The sequence below is a fragment of the Lonchura striata genome, chromosome Z (assembly GCF_046129695.1).
Source record: "Lonchura striata isolate bLonStr1 chromosome Z, bLonStr1.mat, whole genome shotgun sequence".
Lineage (NCBI taxonomy): Eukaryota > Metazoa > Chordata > Aves > Passeriformes > Estrildidae > Lonchura > Lonchura striata.
In genome coordinates, this window is record NC_134642.1 from 40968213 (window position 1) to 40989126 (window position 20914).

At 44.2% G+C, this 20914-nt stretch overlaps 1 protein-coding gene across 1 annotated transcript in view; it reads right to left on the reverse strand.

Moving 5' to 3' along the window:
• DNAI1 (dynein axonemal intermediate chain 1) overlaps positions 1-20914 on the reverse strand; it is a 144628-nt gene that overhangs the window by 22731 nt on the left and 100983 nt on the right. The window contains exons 17-19 of the mRNA XM_077790243.1: positions 19882-20030; positions 18950-19049; positions 5723-5908 (exon numbers count right to left, since the gene is read on the reverse strand). Coding sequence (XP_077646369.1) covers positions 5723-5908; positions 18950-19049; positions 19882-20030 — 435 coding nt within the window. The remainder of the gene's footprint in view (positions 1-5722; positions 5909-18949; positions 19050-19881; positions 20031-20914) is intronic.

Below are 20914 nucleotides of genomic sequence, written 5' to 3' on the forward strand. Positions count from 1 at the left end.
AGAAGAGCAAAACTTGACCTGTTTGGAGAGGGAGACAAGTGCTTTTCTCTCAGACAGAATGAGAACTGTTGGGAGAGGAAATTTAGGGACAAAATATACTTCCCTCAGTACTAAACAGCTCACCAATCCAGGACTGACGTGACCTTGGATAATGGATCTAATCTGTAGCTTCCTTCCTTAAATACAGTCAGATGTGCAGCTAGACTGTACATATTGTGACAGAAGGAGGGAGTTCAAGTTTGTATTTCTGTATGTACGTGTTGGTTGGTTGATCCCTTACACCTCCCACAGCTACAGGAAAACACTAAGGACAGAAACAAGCTCCTGATCCTTTACTCCTTCAAGTTACTCCCTGTCACCCTAGGTGATAGCAACACAAGACTACAAAGCATGATCAAGCATTATCAAGCATGACACTCTCTGTTCACAGTGTTCCAGGCTAGAACCTGCTCTGGACATCAGTGGTATCTCACTGAAACTGGAAACAGGCATGAAACCAGGGTCCCTTCCTGAGACCACCTGTGTGCAGTGGGTGATGATGGAGAGGGTGAAAGAGGAAGAAACTTCAGGTCCCAGGAGATCTCTGTGCTAGGGAGGAGGATAGGTAGAAGAGGAGATTTCAACCACTCTTCTATTGTCTCCTTTATAACTTCAGATGCTTACACCAACCTTCTCCAAATCCTCTTCCCTTTTTCATCTCCTGAAAACACCAACATCCTCCAATGGTCCATCACACTTCCCAAATCCCTCCCAGACTCTGCCATCAGCCATGGCCAAAAAGCCACAGTGCTTCAGGAAGAAAACTCAATGCTCCTTCCTTGGCTGAATAGCCTTGGGCTGGATCTGGCTGAGGGCAAAATTATCAGGGCTGCAAAGGTGCAACGAGTCAGAGTCCACTGGTGACACTGGCTGGTGTGAGAAGGGACAGAGAGAGCAGAGCAGCTGCCACCCAGCATGTGCACATGGATGTGAATGCTCAGTGTAAGAGCTAGCCCTTACCTCTCAGTTATCCCCACGTTATAAACTGGTCACAGACACAAAGCATCAGACCCACAGGTATGTGCCTACAGCTCCTGAACGTGCATAGTCCTGGCACTGTGTCCTGGTGTAGGCAAGCAGCTATGTTCCCCTTCCCACTCCACTCATGCCCAGCTAGACCCAGTCAATTAGGATTTACTGCCTGGGAAGTCATTCAGTTGTTATCAAGAAACACAAAAAAAGAGATGTTTTGCATGTGAGGAAACCAGTAGCAGGAACATAGATTATCATCCTAAATAATCCAAGATAAATATTCAAGACAAGCATCAGGCAAAGAAGTTGTCTGCCTCCCTGGCATTCATCCTGGGTACTGGCCGAGAAATTTGCCTCAGCCTCAGCAAATTCTGTATTGCAACTTTTCTCTGATCCCCTTTCTCTTCTATTCTTACCCTGCTGTGCTCTCCTAAAATTTGTAAAAAATATTGCACAGTGCCTTTTTACTATCTTCTGTTTACTTTTGGCAGTGGCAGAGGTTAAGCCAGGCTACTTTAGCAGTTTTTAAAAAATAAACCAAAGTCTATGAGCATGCATTCTTCTGACTGTGATGACAAAATGCTTTAATTTCTTCCAACCCTCGAACAAAACCCGGAAGGCTCACTAATTAAACAGCTCTGCCCCAAACTGATTCTTCTTACAGCAATGCTTCCCTCGGGTGAACTCCACCACCAAGGTCGTTACAAATTAGAAATGATACTTTATTAGTTAAACAATTCATGCCTGACATCCACTGCAATATTTAAAGAGTGCTTGGAGCCTAAAAGTGGCTTGGATGATAGCAGAGAGTCACTTGTTCCTACTGTTGCATCCTAAAATACTGCAGGCATTTCTGTCCCCCCACTTCTGAGCAGAAGGACCCAAACTTTTTTCACTTCATGGAAATAAATACAGCTTGGGGCAAGGGGGGGTCTCTCTGTCCTGCCCCAGAGACTTCAGTGTGTGGGGGTAGGGGGATATCCAGGACTCAAATCCCCATGGCACAGATACATGGACACCCACTGTGTTTGACATCTCTTGTACACAGGACCCTGTGCCCTCTGCGTGCCCTTGACACAGTGCCTGATGGGTGGCAGAGACCCTCTCTCCAGCTTCTTTTCAAAAAGAAATGCACCTTTTCCCATGAGCCACTATGAGTTTAGGATGTCAAAACTCACGAGAAATTTTAGACCTTTTTTTAAGATTTTACTATGTCTCTTGGTGAAAGTCAGTTCTGTAAACACCACCTGAGTGCTTTTGAGAAGTTCCCCCCTTGGTATATTTGTTCTGCCAAGTGTTCATAAATGAGACTGTGCTAATGTAGCTGACAGCAAAACTCAGACTATTAAATAACACTTCTCAAAGATCCTCAAGTGTTTTACGAACATGAATTAATTGAGCTGCAGGCCAACCCCGCAAATTATTTAAAGAGATCTTGAAACTTCCTTCCTTGCTCAAGGACGTGAAGAGAGGAAGGGAGGACCAAGGTCTGATGAGAACCAAAGCATCCTTATTATCCCCATTTACACTTATCCACCACACCAGCTCAAACTGACAGACAAAACCCAATAAACTCAGAATGGCTGGAATTTTACCAGGATGACATTTTTGTAAGCTCTGTCCTGCAAGCCCAGCAATAGCTAAGGAATCTGCAGAACATGGAGGAGACAGAACTGTGTCTATTTTCAGGGGAAGTTTGGGGTTTGGAATGATGTGACTATTAAGACTTCTCCCAAAACAGTTTGATTTGTCTGCAAGTTTTACTTGTCAAAAGCAATTGTCCCAGCTGTTTGAGAAGGCAACCCCCATGGCATCAGTGTGAAACAGAGGGGTAGTGGGACCTGGATGAATCTCTGACTACCCTGTCCCTTTGGCATCCTGGGTTCTGCCAGAACTCAGCAAAAGGCACCTTTCTATTGCCAAAGGAGCTGACAGAGCAAGACCAGGCAGCTGAACTCACAGATGGCCCCAGCCTTCAGAAGCACTTGCTGTGGCTAGTCCTTTTTGTTGTCAGGCAGTTTTTCCCACTGGGCTCTGTGGGGACCAAGTGGCAAAGAGAACAGCCTGGGATACCCAGGTACTGAGCCAGCCATGGACAGGCTTTTCTATATGCAAGGAGGCAGCTGGGATGTCAGGACTCCTCTGCACAATTTTGGACCCTCTTAACTTACAAAAAGCCCTGGAAATTCTGTGACTGTCAACTCCAGCCTGGGGAATCCCAGAAAAGAGGGAAAAGTTGAGTCATTTTACAAAGGAAAGATGGTTGCACAGGGTAAGGGTGTAAAGAGTACACTGAGTTAATCTTTGGAAGAACCTGGATCAATACTCTGGAAATACATCTGACTTTCTACCGTGAGATGATACTCTTTCAAACACAGCTGGAGGCTTGCTGCTAAGGACACAAAGGCTGGCGTTGGCAAAGGAAGGAGATAGACAGGAGTGCACATTGGATGGCACAGCCTGTTCTGACAGAGCTTGACGTCCCTATGCTAAAACATTTTCTTCCATCAGCTAAGTCTCCTCACCACTTGCTCATTTATGGCACTCAGCAGGCTAGGCTAGATCCATCACTTTGCCACCACACTGCATGTCATCTGATTTAAATCCTTGTATCTGTCAGGCTGGCTGCAGTCAAAAACCCCCATACATATCCAGTTGTGCCTGAACAACCCCTCTTTCCTCTCCACATGTGTGGGAAAGTTTTAGCTCAGTGTTCAGTGTCCCTTCAAACCTAACCAGGCTAGCAGAAGACAGTTTAATAACATCAGAGCAACAGAGTCCATTTCCATCCCATTTATAAGTTGCATGGGATGTAGTTACATGTTGGTTAGCGGTCAGCAGTAAGCATCGGAGTTACTCCTAAACTCACAGTTTAGATTGCTTTGTCAACAACATGCAATTTGCCTATAAAGAAGGTCAGCAAAGAAAAATTACAACATCCATAACTGCATGGAGGGCTGTTTCTGGTCACCAGAAGCAGAGGGAGACATTTGAATTCACACCTGAAAGATGGGATGCCATCCAGAGGGACACAGTCAAGCTTGAGGAGTGGGTCCATGCAAGCATCATAAAACTCAAGGCCAAGTGCTGGTGCTGTACCTGGGCTGGAACAACCCCAACAGGCTGGGCATGAACAGACCCAGAGCAGCCCTGCCCAGAAGGACTTGGGGGTGCTGTGGGTGAGAGGCTGCACATGGCCCGGCCATGGCACTCACAGCCCAGAGAGCCAAACGTGTCCTGGGCTGCATCCAGAGCCCCGTGGGCAGCAGGGGAGGGAGGGGATTCTGCCCCTCTGCTCTGTTCTGCTGAGAGTTCTCAGGAGTTCTGAGCAACCTGATCTAGTGGAAGGTGACTCTGCCCAGGGCAGGGGTTTGGAACTAGATGGTCTTCTAGTCTCTCCCAGCCCAAACTATTCTATGACTCTGGCCCACAGTGTAGTATTGCTGGGTGCTGATCAGTCCGCAGCTGCAATGCAGAGGAGAACAGCCACATTTATGTGTACGTGACTCTCCACTGCTTAAGTCCATGTGCAGGCAGGGTCCATGGCAGACACTGTGCTCACCCATGCCGAGGAAGGACTCATAAATTACCAAGGAAACTTATCTTGAGCCAACTTAATGACAACCCAGAAAACTTTGACAGTCTCAGTGTGAAGTATTGCAGGACATAGAAAAGTGTGAAGCGTATGAGAGACACTTCTCCACAGCTTCCACAACTCAGACCCAAACAAAATGCCACATTACTGTTTTCTATGCCCTCTCTGCACAGGGAAGATTCACATTTCCAATGGCAGACAGCTACAGGACCTTTTAAAAATCATTCAGAGGACTCTGAAGTGACACTAGTGTGATTAGTTCCTGGCTAAAGACCCCGCCTAATACAGCAGATTAGTAGAGTATATAAAACATTTGGAGTACATAAATAAAAGATGATCATCTTGAGAGATTGCTTTCTTGGATCAGTTCTAAAAAGCCTGAAACTGAAAGACACCACTTAACACAAGACAACTGGATATGTGAACTACAAGGGCATAAAAGGCCATTGCATTTACAGTCATTCAACTCATAGCTGGATGAAAACCAGAGAGCATATCCAGTAATAGATCCACATAAGAGATGTTATCATCCTTCACAATTGGCCCTCATGAATGGGTGAAAAAAAAATTCACCAACCCACAGAGGCACATGTATCTCCTTGCTGTCACTCAAGACAAGGACCCCAAGTCTCCTTACATGTGAGATACTGTTTGCTCATTTACAGGAAAGTTGACATGGTGGTCAAGGGACAGGCTCTGATGCAGGAGCAAAAGAAAACAGGTAGCATGGTTTGTGTGGGAGGACTTGGGCAAGAGCTGGGTTCTCCTTTACTTGATTTCAAGGAGTTTTGCAAATAAAACCCAAAACTCAGCAAATACATGAACTTTGGGAAACAACATCTGCAGAGCTTGTCTGAACCATGGGAATATTGGGGACAGCAAACCCCCTTCCCACCACTCCCCACTCCTTACCAGAAGCAAACTCAGTCCTCTTGCTCAAACAGGAACAGACAGAAGGATTTAACATCTCAGACATCCTACCCAAAAGGCTTCAGGTAATTGTAAGTACCTTGCTAGAGAGAGGAGCTTTGCCAACACCATTGCATGGAAGGAGATGGGACAGTGACAAGGTCTGAAGAGATCTTCTGTGGCTGGGAGAATGCAGCTTATCCTTACCTTGGGCATCTTGCGCAGATTGGGAGAGAGCTTCAAGCAGGTGATGAGGCCTCGTTCATCTCCAACAATGATAATAGGATCGACAGGATTAAATTGGACGTGTGTTGTTTTAGTTTTCTTCCTGGACACCACTAGCTGGCTGCAGAGAGGTTCAAGCTTATTAATGTTCAGATCAAACACATGGGCCTGGGAAAAAAAAAGAAAAAACAAAGAACGCAAAAGGGATTAATTAGGCAAGAAGATTTCTCACTGACAGAACGATGGCTGGAGAAATCAGAACGAAAAAAATCATTCCAACCACAGCACACAGTTGCCATCTGTGCTCAGGGCTGTGGTCTTCTTTTAAGTAACCAGTGTGCAGAAGTCAGGTGCTGTTTGTGAGAACTGCCCCTCTCCTGCAGGGGCTCACGGACAAGGACCACTTCCCTGCTGTGGGTGCAAGCCTTGGCAAGGCTCCAGCTGATATGGGCTGGAGAAGGCTCAGAGCCAGCACTGCTAACCCCACAGACCTTAATATCCCTTCTCAGTGTGAGTAATGAGACAAACAGGCATTAAATCAGAGTCTAACACAGATTGATGCCCAGAATGGGGAATGCTGTCAGAAATTCTGATTACTGCTTATTATAGAACTCCCTAACATTTTCAGCTTAATAATAAAAACAATAAAGACACAAACCAGTAAGTAATGGGGAAGTGATGAGAACAGCCATAGTATAATTAGAGTGTACCCTGGGGTAATGCCAGAGAAGAACAGGACAGCTTGGCAGCTCACTCCAGCCCAGACACTACACCTGCACATATGTCCTTCTTCCATGGCATCAGGAAAAGTGCCAGAAAATTAGCTAAACAGGAAAGGTGAGGGTGGAGGGAGAGAGGCCAAGGGTCCACTCAGGTAGGAGTCCCACTGGCATGGACTTCAGACCTCTGGCACAGTGACACAGACCTGCCACAGCCCCAGCTGCAAAACAACACACATTTAATTGTGCAGAGGAAAGAGTGGCAGTTACTCAAGAGAATGAATTAACTTAATATTATCTCCCAATAATTGCAATTAGCTCCAGTTGTTAATACAGACTGCAAAGGCTAATAAAACATGATGTGCCTCTCTTGCCCAGGGCTGAGGTCAGCCATTTCCAGCATCCTGAATTTCCACCTGATATTCACCATTAAGTTCTTCAGCCTTATGTTTCTCTTCCCTTTTCTGTCTTCAGAGAAACTAGGAAGGGAATGCTTTATGCTAACAAGTACAGTGGGAATATAGAGGAAATTAGAATTGAACTACTTGTAAACCTCCTTCCAGCTGTGGCTTGTTTACCAGCACTTAAGAGACAAAGGAAACATGTAATTTCAACAGTATGCCATGTTGACAATTTGCATCTAGGAATTATCTGAAATCAGACAATGCTACTCTATAAAAGCGTATTCCGAAGAGTGTGGAAGGTAACAAATCACTACATGTACTTTCCCATTATGCACCAATGAGTCAATGAATTTTATCTAAATCCATTTATAGCATAGAGCTGGGCCATGTGCAAGCACATGTCCCAGGCAGTCTCATGAGCTGCTGTGTCTTCACAGAACTGAGAGTCTAGGAATTTGTGATGACCTTGGTCTGAGCAGGAGAACAAAGGTCTTACAGATGCAAAAAATAAGAAAAGGAACACTGCCTCCAGACTGAAGTGAAATAAAATGGGAAAGTGCTTGAAAAGTGGATAGGGCTGTCAAGACACATTTTGAAGAAATACATGACAGTACAATTCAAGAAGGGAATACAAAGCATCAGCCATATAAAGGATTTGTATTTTGGAGAGCCCTTCCCCAGTTAGCAGAAACATAGGTGAAAGCACAGCAGCATTTTTATCTGTTCAAATTACTAGATGCCAGCATTACATTGTGAATTTTGACTTAACACTTGAGGTCTCAAAGTCCAACAAAGGTAACTTCAATTTCCTGCCTCTCAACATAAATCAAGGTGTCTCTTCTGGCTTGTATTTTACACCTGCTGTCTTACTTTCTCAGAAAAGAAACAAGCACTCTTTCAAGCATATCAGTACCCCATGAGCCACACTCATTAAAGATCTGATTTCTTGCCTTCATAGAATACATTCTTATTAATTTAGTAAACTAAGAGCCTGGAAAATGCTCACTGGTTGAGTAGAACCATTTAATGTAGGAAAAAAAAAAAAGTGACAGGGAAATAGTGGCCAGGTTTCTTCTTGGCAGCCAAGCCTGCACTGCTCTCTGTAGGGCTGTCAATGTATCCTCCACACACATCCTACCCAGCCCTGCACTGGAGAAGGATGGCATGGCCAAAGGCTCAGTGCTGGAGTGCTGAGCAATTTAAATTACTCTGGGTGAGGCTGTTTCTCAAAAATGTCACGAACAGCCCAGACAAGCACAATGCCTGGGACAAGAACTTGAAACCACCAGCAATGTGGAGAAGGTCAAAAGCAAACAAGTTTATGAATGTTCCTGCTATAAAGTTCCTCTTTTATGAGCTTCTAAACAAATGGGCTTGTTTTCCTTTGCCAAGTGAATCGTGGAAAAGTACAAACTATTTCAGTTCTTCAGCTGGAAACATCAGCCTCCTATCAGCTGTCAGACACACCAGATGGAGGGGTGGGTCACGGGCACTGAGAAGGACTTCAGAGGCCTTGATTTAGAGACTCGCAGTTACTCTTAGGAGAAAGGGAAACGAGGTCAGAGCAACACTGGTTTTGATGCTTTGGGAGTAGCCTAAAAGAAGCACAGGGCTTCCCACAACTTGAGGCAGGTTAATAGTGCTTTAATAGTTAATAGTGCACAGCAGCAGAGTTACATGTGGCCAGCGCCATCTGTAGAGCTGCCTAGGGCTTTTTGCCCAAAGAATGGAGACTGAAAACCTGCAGCTCTCCTTGTGACTCTTAGTCTCTTGAGTCCCCTAGTCACAGAGTCCCTAGACCCCTGCTCTGCTCACTCTGGTCCTGAAATTAAGAATTATGGAGTGGAATCCAGCTGAATCTCCCATCACAGAGAATCACCAACAACACACAGTTTTCTCTTCATCCCACTGCCATGGTACCCTCTGCCCCAAGACCACTGCTTGCACCCAGGGATGGCCTCTCAGGTCTTGCCAGATGAGCCCTCTCAAAGTCTATGACCTAGAGAAGAGCAACCATGACCCACACAAGTGCTACCCAACCCAATGTGTGACTCAAAGTATCAAATTCATGGGGAGCCAGGATGACCAGAGCCAGAACCACGTCCAAACCCTCCTTCATGGAGCACAGGCTCCAGAGCAGGCACCCATCCAGCAGCACCCAGACAAGAACTGATACACAGACACTGCCAGGCAGCTGGTACAAAAGGGCATTTTTATAAAATGTTACTTGTGTCCTTATTCTTTCAGAGTTTACAAACTAGTGAGAGTCCTTTTCTGCCAGCTCTGCATGCCTCTTCTCATGCTGTCAAAGCTGGTTCCTCACTGCAGGTGCTGAGACCTGGGGCCTTCACATTTGCTCACTCACACTCATCCAGGAGCACTTTAGAATCTAAAGAGTGAAGGTTTCCAACCTCTGGTTTTCAGACCTCAAATATGTTTCCATTTGGTATACATCAGCAGGGAAGGAAGCAAAAGCCTCCTGACAAACTAATTTCAACCCTTCTGCAGATTACGTAGAAATGAGTGAGGAATCTGGAGCGCCTGCTGCTTTCATACCAAAGTAGACACCCTATTTTTTTTCTGCTAATAAGCTAAAAAAAAATAAGTAAGGGCATTTCAGTTCTCTTTTATGGAGTACTTAGGAACAATATGTGGTCACTTGCTTAAAGGAACATAAATCAGACTCCAAGAACAAGAAACAAGGAAAAAGACACAAAGAGAGATGTAAAAGAAATCTGAAAATGTCTGAAATAGGAAAGTGGAAGAATTCCCTTCTGTTTCACCCACAACTACAGGAGAATAAAACTCTGGATAGTAACCAATTCTTTGACAGCAATTTTATTTACAATCCTTGTAAACCTCTGTGCCTGCTCCAAGAAAGTGCAGGAGCATCTTCCAAATGCAGCTGAAGCTGCTGAGTTAAGCAGCTCCTTGCAGCATGGGTATGGGAACTCAAAATGTCTTTCAGACATTTTTAGAAGTTCCAGGCCTTGGTCAGAGGCATTCTAGACCCTGGCAGACAGCTGAAAAACAGCTGTGATTTTGAGTTTGAGCCATGGAATGAATTACCAACTTTGGAGGTGGAACAAGCAGTCACAAAAGGTTAGATAGTATAGTATAAATAATTACAAAGTAGAGGGGAAATTTTTTTAGTATTGTACAGGGGGGGTTTAACACATGTACAGGGGGGTTTTCACTTTGTACATGGGGGTCAGAAGTTCTAAGATGGAGGAAAGTGGGCTGATCCTATTCTTCCTCCTTCTTTTTCCTTACCTCCATGTTCTTAGTGATGTTGGCACTCACAGATTGGTTTAGAGTAGAAAAACACTTGGCAACGTAGGTAGTAGGTATTGGGGAATAATTGTAAACATGTTATACGTAATATATCTTATAAAAGATGGCAGCAGCCCTGGGCGGGGAGAGAGACGAAGAAGACAGCAGATAGAGAGGATGTCAGTGTGTGTGTGTGCCTCTACCCAGGCCGCTGATCAAATAGCTGCAGTCCAAGAACATAATCTGTTAGATAACTAGCAATAAACTGCCTTGAGACTGAACAGCAAAAGCCTGAGGAGTTCTTCTTTGGAAGCACAGGTTGGAGGAGGAATTTCACCACCATATGAGACCCCAGAGCAAGGCCGGGGTTCTCACACATGGGGATTTATAAGCTGGTACCAACCACAATCAAAAGAAACCTAGACCCACAGTACTGAAGTGCTGGACAAGCTGGTAGTAGATAAGCCAGGCAGATGTTCAAAGCAAATTTCTTGATGGAAGGGCAGCAATTCTGCTAAGTCTGTGAAAACAAGCACTGAGACCATTTTTCTCTGAGGTGGGACCAAGTGAATTCTGCAGTTTCTGATGCTTTTTATCCAATTAGAATAATTTTAAACTGCAATCACAGTAATAACAGAGTTTCTCTTCACACTTTACGTACAGGCAATAATGGATCTAAGTCTATTGTGTCACCATTGCAGAAAAAGTTTGACATAAATGAGCTGCTTTGATGCTTGGCTTCCATACAGCCAGAGAAGAAATCCAGCTCAGTCTTATCCAGGCCAACAGCTCCTCTGTCTATGAATCATGCTAATGTGTTCCACCTCCTAAAATCCAGCTATTCCCCACTGCAACTCCACATAGCTCCTCTGCAAAAGCATGGCACTGTGCATGTCCAAGGCAAGTACCACAGCTCCAGCACCAAACTACATTCAGAATTTTGGAGTCATTTTTCCCCACCTGCTCTACCAACTGCACTTACAGCTTAGAAGTCAGCCCAGGTTCTCATCTGCTTGGCACCTCTGGGGTGACTTGGACTCCTCTGTCCTCGTACCCTTTTGCTCCCTGCCCTAAGGCAACAGGAAGTGAAATGCAAGAAGATGTGGGGGAAACAAAACCCTCAGCAGAACTTCTCTGCCAGCACAACAAATTACTTGATTTTTGTGGCTAATGAAGAAGGGAGCTGAAGAGCTACTTTGACTAACAATGTCTTTATTTTGTCCTCAAACCCCTACTGAACCTACCATGGCTGGAGCATTTCCTGTACTTTTATTCCAGTCTTACAAGCCTTCCTTCCCCAGAAGTGGGCTGGACAATGCTAGTGTGTTCAAAAACATCCTGATGGCATCCAGAACCAAGACTGGGGGGAAATATATATGTGTGTAAGAACAAGGCAGATATGCCTGGTAACTTGGCAACAAAGAATAAAATCAGTGTAAGAGCAAAAGGTGGAGGATAATTTAATACCATGCTGCCCTTTACCAGTTGACATCTCTTTCAGAGCTTGGCTTTCACTGTCCTTTTGATCGATTTACCTCATTTTCTTGACTGAATCATGATCCCTCATCAATTCACAAACTCCAGAGATGATTTGTTTCAAACTCTCAGGTAATACATTTAACAAGTGGGCAGGCCACCCCCGAACTGTGTCTAGCACCATGGCAGCTACTGAAGCATGCCAAAGGCAAAGGGCAGGCAGGGCAGCCCAGCTTGCTCTGCACTGGAGACCTTAGTTTGCCTGATATTGCCACTGCAGCAAGAACAGGTTGCAATACAATTAATTTTCTCTAGCAGGATATTTTTCATTTACAAATGAATATTGCAAGACAATTCTTGGTCCCTCTGACACACAGAGCAATCAGGGTCCTAGCAGGAATAAAGAAGACCTGACTCAGAAAACATTAATTGCCTCCCTGCTTCTGCAATGACAACACAGGAATCATGGTCCTCAGTGGTCCTGATCATAAAATTCACGGCCTTTCACAGCACTTTCCTGCTACTGGTGAAAGAACAGGCTCCAGCCCTGTCACAGGTATGTTCAGAGGCAGCTTTCTGCTTGGTGGATGAGCAGGCAATGTGTGAAACCTACTTCTTGGGCTGAGCTAGCCAGGAGCCAGCTGCATGTTCTGAGGTATGGGAGAGGGCTAAGCACATCTCTACGTCTTACAGCATCCCAGCGCGATGACACAACAGGGAAAAGAATGCCTGTCACCTGACTTAACTGTAGGGCTGTATCTCTTATCTTTTCCTCATTCAGTAAGAACTGGGTCATTCCCAATTTGATATGGTAGGAAAACAGCATCAGCCTTAGGTGATTTGACTCAGCTCCCACAAGTCAGTAAGAAATCAAAGCCTCAGCATGTAGGAGAGCTGCTATTCATTCAGACAAGCTGAGTCTTGGCCTCTTCTGGAAATCCCAAGACATTGTTTTGCAAGAAAGTGCCTGTTTATCCAAGCTAAATTATTTGTCAGTCACCAATTCTGCCAGCCTGGTTCTCCCCTGAATGCCTCAGTGGTTAGGATAAAGCAGTGTTCCTGACGTCTACCTGTAAGCATGGGCTACATTCCCTTCCTCTGATCTACCAGCCCTGTTAGTCTTAAGAAGATTGGTCTTAGACTGGTTTTATGTGATACACCCTTAGTAAAACCTTACTAGACTGCCTGCTCCTTGATCTACCAGTGCTCACGAATGGAACAATCAATGATTTGTCCCAGGATCTTTATGGGTAGCTATTTTAGGCTGGCTAATCTCTTCTGCACTGTCACAGTACTGAATACTAGGCAAAGAGTCTTTTTTTCCAGTGTTCTGACAGTTCCCTACTCTGACATCCACCACAAATACCTGATAAAGAACAGGGAGATGGTTTCAACCAGTCCTTTAAGTGCCCTAGGGTAAATCTGCCAAGGCTGAGCTACCTGAATACACACACCAGTTGTGTCACTCCTTCTGTGCTCTCTCTGCTGTGACCCACAGTCAGTGGGTCATTCAATCCCTGATGTCAAGCTGAAGCTTCATCTCGTCTCATGCTGGCAGGGTCCTGGCTATGCCCTGCCAGAGAGAGTCAGCACTGCACGCTGGGGTAAGGGCAAGGGCAGGCAGTGGCACAAGAAACGGCAGCACCACATCTGATGGGAGAGGCAGTCACTGGTCTCTGCCACCTGCACCCCACAGCACAACAGCAAAGCTGTTCACAGGGCAGACACTGAACTGCCATGGTTTGGAGACTGGTATTTAAAATTAACCCACACAGATTAAAGGTCATTATAAAATGCCAAGGAATAAAGATCAAGATTCAGGAGCTGCTGTCTCTGTATAGAAGGATTTGACAGACAGCTGGAGGCTCTCAGTGGCCAAGACAACAAAAGTCCAGACTTGCAAATTCAAACCTAAGTGAGGAGCCATTACTAACAGTGATTTAATTAATTAATTAAGAGCAGAAAAGGGCAGTTTTATAAACTCTTGTAGATTCTCCTGATGGACTCTGTGTCCCCAAGTAGGTCTTTATGCGAAGTCTAACAGATTAATCAACACACAAAATCTTTTCAGATGCTGTTGAAGTAATTTTTTTGATTCACACAGCCATGAAGCAGAAGAAGGCCAACTTGGTTCCTGTATGCCTGAATGAACTAGTTAATCTCGGCAGATCAGTTTTGTCAAAATGCCATATTTCATAATCTGAAAGAGCAATGGCTTTAGTAATGAAAAACTGGCCTGTGAGACCCTCTGCAAAAAAACAATTCCTGTAAAGCCATCGACAAAAGGGGTTTAAATTTGACTTTGTACTGAAACCAACTACAGTGTTGATAGTCACCTCATCTGCAATCAATAGCTAACGGATGTGAACATGCAGTAGTGTTGTGAGATGCCTGATGCTCATTTTGAGGCTTGGAGACCACTAGAGCATGCTATGACAGAATGGGGGCTGCATCACTATAGAAGTGAGGGCTCAGAGCCTGCAGTAGTAAACCAAAGTCTTCCAGGCCAGCTTTATTCCCTAAGAATAGCTGCTAGAGGAGAGAAATGCTGATGTACAGAGTCTGCTGGCAGAGGGAGGAGAATGGAGAATGGTCTAATTGGCACAAAGTGAAAGCAACATTAATTTTGGGACTCTGACCATCTATCTCATTGAGCACTGACATGCCACCAACCCCTGTTCTAAAGCTGACTGTCCAGCAGTCCACATCAATCTCAATGATTCAGCAGGGAATAAGAATGAGCCTTTTAGGTTTTCCAGCAGAAAAAAAATGAACAATTTTACAAGAAACAGACATTTATGCTGCAAATACAATTTCAAAGCCATTTTAAGAAAGCTCCCACCCGCTTCAGCCTACTCAAAGGTCCTTTTGGGTGATGACAAAGAGACTTTGGCTCATTCAGTGTCTTTACACCCCTGAAATTGCCCTGGTCACAGTGCTGAGAGCCAGGAAAGACCTTGTCTCCACCCTGCAGAGCTAGTGGTAGCCCCATAAGGTATGGATAATCCCCCTGGGCTATTGCAGAAGGGGAGGAGGAAAAATTCAAATGCAGCAAGGGCATTTGTAGTCATGTTCATTGTCCTGACACCTCTGGGCAAAAGTATCAACAGATGAGAGACTTGTTGGCACCCCTGATTTGTGTCCTACAAGGAGAGACAGGACTAAGTAAAAAATACCCAGGGAAATATTTGCAAGCTTGAAAGGTTTAACAAGCCTCTTGTCTACAAAATCATTCATGCTTTAAATATAGAGTTTGGCTTTTGCTTCAAGTCCATGCTAAATGGGCAGCAAGTTTCTGCAAATTGCTCTGTGTACACTCACACATGTGCCAGCACTAAGCAAGTGCTTCTCTCTTCACTAAGAAAGGATAGGCACCAAGACTAGCTGGCAGAATAATCTTGGCATGTTATCCTATAAGTTAGATTCAACAGAAAGCTGGTCTTCAAGGTTTCACATTCAAAACAGTTGTACAAACAGTAAAATAGGTTTATATAAGCCAGAAAAAGCACACTTGCTTCCTGAGCAGCAGCACAAACCATTCACTAACTTCCTGAAGGTTTGGGTTATTTAAAGTATTTCACATCTTGAAAGGTCAACAGTTTCACTAATGGGGAAAAGCCCTGGAGCAAAATGCCTGACCAGTTTTTTCTCTGTAGAGTGAACACTGAGATAGCATTTATCTTGAGGCTATCAGTATTTACTACAGATGGTTATAACAGGACCTTCCTCTTGCTGCACTAGTAATGAATAACACAGCCCACAAAAACATGAGAGTGAATGGACTTGTACTGTGTACAAGCCTGTGGTAAAGCCCCTGGGATCTTCCTTTTCACACAGGACATTTCATAGGGTCATACGGTTAGAAGGAAATTCTGGTTGAAATAGACTCACAGAAGTCTCTAACCTTTTGCTTAAAAGGAGTGTCAACCCTGAGGAGAGATGTGATTTTTCAGGGCTCTGTCTAATCTGGTCTTGAAGCCTTCCACAAACAGAGACAGCATAGTCTCTCTGATCAAGCTGTTTCACTACCTGACTGCCTTCAGAGTTAAAGTTTTTTCATATATCTAGCCCAAACCCCTCATTTCAACTCACGTCAGCTGTTGTGTCTCATCATCACTTCTTGTGTTGCTGTGAAGATTTTGGCTTGAACTTCTTAATGACCTCCTTGAAGGTAGTGGCAGGCTGCTGGGTTCCTTCTCCAGGCTGAAAAAACCCAGCTTGACCACACCATAACACCCATTGCTTAGAGCAGCTTATGGCCCATAGCCTGGGATCCAGCCAGGGGATCCAGCCAGAAGGACACTTGTGATATATAAGTCTTTGGTTTTTTTAACAGGTGTAACAATTCATGAATTCTACACACAGAAATGGAGGAAATGTCAACACCATTTCCTTCTTTAATTAAAATAAGTAAAAGAAGACTAAGAGGAAATTTCAGGTATGAATCCCAGTTTTACATGTTTCAATTATTTTTTTATACTTTAAATGTAAGTTTAAGATGGACTTGGAGCAAACTCTCAAAAGCAAATACTTCTAAATGCTGCAGGATTGAATTAAATCCTTTCAATTTGTCTGCCCTCTGTCCTTAAAATAAGCTGACCAATATCTCCACATTTCCAGTAACCCAAATGGAAGTGTCCAGGTATTCATATCCACCTCCAATTTTTTTTTTTTATTTCCAAAGTGGCTCTCTCATCCCAGTTAGCCTTTTTCTTCCTGACAGGCTTTTACCATCTACAACACAAGGTGTTCTCTTTTATGAATCTGTTTATGATCTTTCTGAAATAAAATGATCAGCAAGCAGAGCAGGAAACTAAGGAAATTAACCAGAACATGATGGAGATCAATAGTAGCAGTTATTATCCACTGCACCAGTGGTGGAATGTGCACATTTGGATTACTTATGAAGAGCGGCACTGTCCAAAGCAGATGTCCAGCTGCCAACAAACATACTTTATCATAATGACCCTGATATTTACAGGTTGTATTAAATCCCTGCCTCCTGGATTCATGGGAATTGAGAGATTTTTATATACTAAAGTGCCCCAATTTCCAAGACAGTCTTAAGGAGCTTATACACATTTTGAACATATAACATCAGCTTGAATAAGGAAAAGTGTTTTACAGATATGCCAGGTATCTTTTGAAGACTTCAATTAAGGCCTGATTTTAAAACCACCTCCAGGCAACCTTCAAATTTTGCAGGCATGATTATGTGCAGATACCAAGACAGAGGCTGTTTGCTAATAGGAGGCCTTTAATGTTTTATTTTCTGGCCTAATGTTCTGTATTTTTCTGTTATGGAGAATCATAGAACATCCTGTTAATACAGATTTTTTTCTCCAGCATTAAAGGAGCCTACCCTTTGCAAGGCACTGAGTTATTCACAAGTGCACCCTGCTACAAAGTGAAATATGTCCAGAATAGAAAAGGCTGTAAACAACTATTTATTCCACTTCCACTGCAGATCTAGAAGGTTCTTTTCAACAATAGCAACTAAGATATGTCTCAGACGTAGCTGCTGCAGCCAGCACGTGTAGTAGTTAACACAGAGACGCAGAATTCCTACCAGCATCAGCCCTGGCCAACCTACTGCAATAGGAAGGCAGCTCTGCCTGGACCTGTCCTGCTAGCAAGCCCAGTTTTGGGCTGCTCCTAGTTGATGGCCACTCTTCTCAGCATTTGGGACAGACACCATAAAGCAGAATTAGAGCCTGTTAAATTAGGCTCTATTTAGGATTACTCAATTAGATCCAAGGATAGTCAAGTGAGATACCCTAGGTGCAGTGCTGTCAACTCAAATGGGCTTTTGCCTTATCATTATCCTCATATAGACTCCAAGTCCATGGAATCTGTAGCTAATGTGGCTAGGACAAGCTGTGGTTGGGATGGGAAGACCCCAGAGTGCCAACTCTTGCCAAGACCACAACAGTTTCTCTGCAGTAGGTAAAGCTCTGAGAAAGAGCTCAAGTGGCATGAGGCATCTCTAGAGATGAACTCACTGCCAAAACCTGACCACGTAAGTAGGAAATTCAAGTATAGACATTCTATCTTTTCATGCTGCCCAGCATGCATCCCTGCCTGCAGACATCTCTGTCCTTTTCTGCACAGCTAAGCACCAGAACATAGCTGGGGTACCCAGCTCTCAGCCCTACTTACCCTAGCACTCCATCAAAGCTGTAACTGCCAGCTTTGCACACACAATGTCACTTGTGGAAAACAAATCTGAGGATGTCACTGATGCACTGAATACACTCACTGCCTTCATGCAGGCCCTTCATTTGGTGTATGGGAGACTGGGGACAGACAGATTCACAAAAGAACCCAATCTTGACCCTGACTGTGAAGGAAGAGAGTCAACATTCTGTAGGCTGTGGCATCCTGAGCTTTCCAGGGAGAATACATGACCAGCAAAGAGATATCTATTGCTTAAGAGAGACAAATTCACATCTTCAGCCAGTGTATCAGTGAAATTATTTTCTTGCTATAACATAAAGGTTAAACTACAATAAAGTAGCCAAGGCATCAATTCAATGATAGAGATACATAAAGGATATCCTTTTGCTAGAGTAATTCTGGCCAAACTGCACAGACTTTCTAGTTTATACCAGCTAAACATAAAGCTCATGGTATTAGAGCAATGTGCTCTTACAGTATTCAACAAGTATTGATGGATAGCTACATGTCCTGGCTACTTGCCAAGCCCAAATTAACCACCTGAGCTACTGCAATACATGCCTAGAGGCAAAAATATAACTGCCATCATGCCAATATTAGGACTGGTCTGCAGAGTTTATTACCAAGCTATTACTCTTAGAGACAGCCTCACATGATGGAAAAATGCTGATTTTTAAAAAAAGGTCTATTGGTTAACCCTGGGCATATTACTATAAATGATTTTTAAATATTAGTGTAAGTATATAACCACTTTATTCTACTGTTGCTTTGCACCTTTGATGTCAGCTCATTGAAGAGAGTTCTGATCTGGAATATTATCTTTCCATCTCCAGGGACATACTGGGGATTTCATATTGAGGAAGTTCAGTATTTTAGTCATGCATAACCATGTGCAAGCTGCACACCTTCACTCACATGGTTAAAAGGAGAGCAGGAAGGGACTTGTATGCATTTTCAACCCCTACTTTGAGAAGGACTGAGAGATTAATGCCCAGGGATGTGTATGCCAAAGGCAGGAAAGCACAGGAGAGGTGGGTTCCTGCTTATGTCTCCCTGATGTGCCTGGCCAGGATTGGGCTGACCCCCTTCCATGCTCAGCCCTAATCTCCTTTGACTTTCTCTCAGCTCAAATCAGAGCAGTGTTGCGCCCAGCCTCTCACCTGGCCATCAGTGGTGACCGCAGCAAACACTGTGGAGGAGTAAGGAGACCATGCAACATCCCCTACAGCAGTACTCAGGTCATAAACAAACAATGGAGTCCTATAGAAAAAGACACAGAGAGAATTCATGTAAACACAGGCCACTCTGCAAGTGTAACACTGAGCCATGAACACATCGATGTTGCAGAAGTGGGAGATGGAGTATTTCTCGATGTCATATGACAGCCGGGGTCTGAGCCAAAGGAAAAGCTGAGCACCAATACAAATGGGTCAGGATTTGCTGCAATGAGAAGAAAGGTAATATGTTTCTTTCCTTCTTTCTTTCTTTCTGAAAGCATTTTGAAAACTTCTTCCTGACAAACACAGCAAGATGGAGTCTCTCTGGTTAATATTAATAACCATATGGGAAAAAATTATCTCCCTTCTGACAACATTGAATATTAGAACAGTATTGGCAACAGAAAATATGTGACTCTGACTGATTCACAACAAAATCAATTTCCTGATTGAAACCAGACATTCCTTAACCACTAACCCTGAACTTCATCCCATATTTTAAAATGTTCCAATTATTTTTTTTTCTTCTCTGGCTCTTAGGAGGTTTTTGGCCCCTGAAGATAGAAACCTGTCCCTGACATTTCTCTGTAGCATTTCTCTGCTACAGTAGGTTCTGCCTGAAGGAAGCCAGATCTGAAGTAAAGCAGTCAGGCTCTGGACTGACTATGCTGCTTGGCAAGTTCCTGGGGAAGCCAATGCTATATCTTATATCTCATATCTGGGAAGTACAAATCTGAGTACAAAAAATAAAACTGCAATTAACATTATCAACATCTGGGAAGGAAACTGAGACTAATGTATGAGTAGAGTCAACATGTGCTGTTGGCATGTCAGGCTGGACCTCCTCACCCACACCACAACCCAGTAGAACCTACCTGATGGTGTGATCCCAGATCTTGACTGTCCAGTCAGAGCTGCAGGAAATGAAGACTTTCAAGTGGAAGGGATTCCAGCTGATTGAGTCCACAGCCATGTGATGGGCTTCAAACACATCCAGAAACTGGCTTGAATATGTTTTTGAACACTGCAATGGAAAGAACTACTCAGTAATCAGAGCTAGACCTCCTGAAGCTTAAATTCATGTAGGAAGATGCCTCTGATTGCTTGTATGGCCTCTCAGGATCTTCTGGGCTGGCTGGGAAGAGGTGGCTGGTACTTAGAGGTGCTACAGAAAATCAATAATTTATCACATACTGTTTCACCCCACTTGCAGGCAACATCCTGCTCCCCTCTGCAACACACAGAGATAGGATTTGGAGTTGTGTGGTTGGATTTAAACAAGCTAGACCTCAGAGACTATTCTCCACAGTGGAAGCTATATTGCCTTCCTGCCAGCCTGAGCTCCTGCTGTGCTTCTCCTGTGTAAAAGGTTCACAGGAAAGGCAGGGGAGAACTTCCCTGCACTGCTCAGGAGCACTGTGTGCTCACAGTACCATGTACTGCTCAGAAGCACAAAAGCCCACAGCACTATGTACACTTGAAGTGTCACAGTTAAAACCTCCAACAACCATGTTCTCAGCACAAGAATGTCTTACTGGTCCCTTTGACTCTAAGGACTTTGGAAAGATGCTGTAAGTCCCCTCCTGTCACCACCCTAGACAGCCTGCTCTGTCCCATCATACAACTCTGCAGCTCTTTCTGTTCTGCCACTTGAGACTTCCCAGAGCAATGTGAGACCCACAGAGGTTGTCCAGGAGTCAGGCATGTCCCTGACAAGCCAGGGGGGCCCCACTGAATGGCAGCCAACAGCAACCTTGAACTGGACAATGCCTATGGAGACATGCAAGGGTCAGACCAGCAGCATCACAGCTGTGGATGCTGCTGAATTGCAAAATGAAGGATATTGTTAAGAGCTGGAAAAGGAAAACATTTGGGATCCTTGGAAAAGTCACTTTGTGTGTGAGCTTA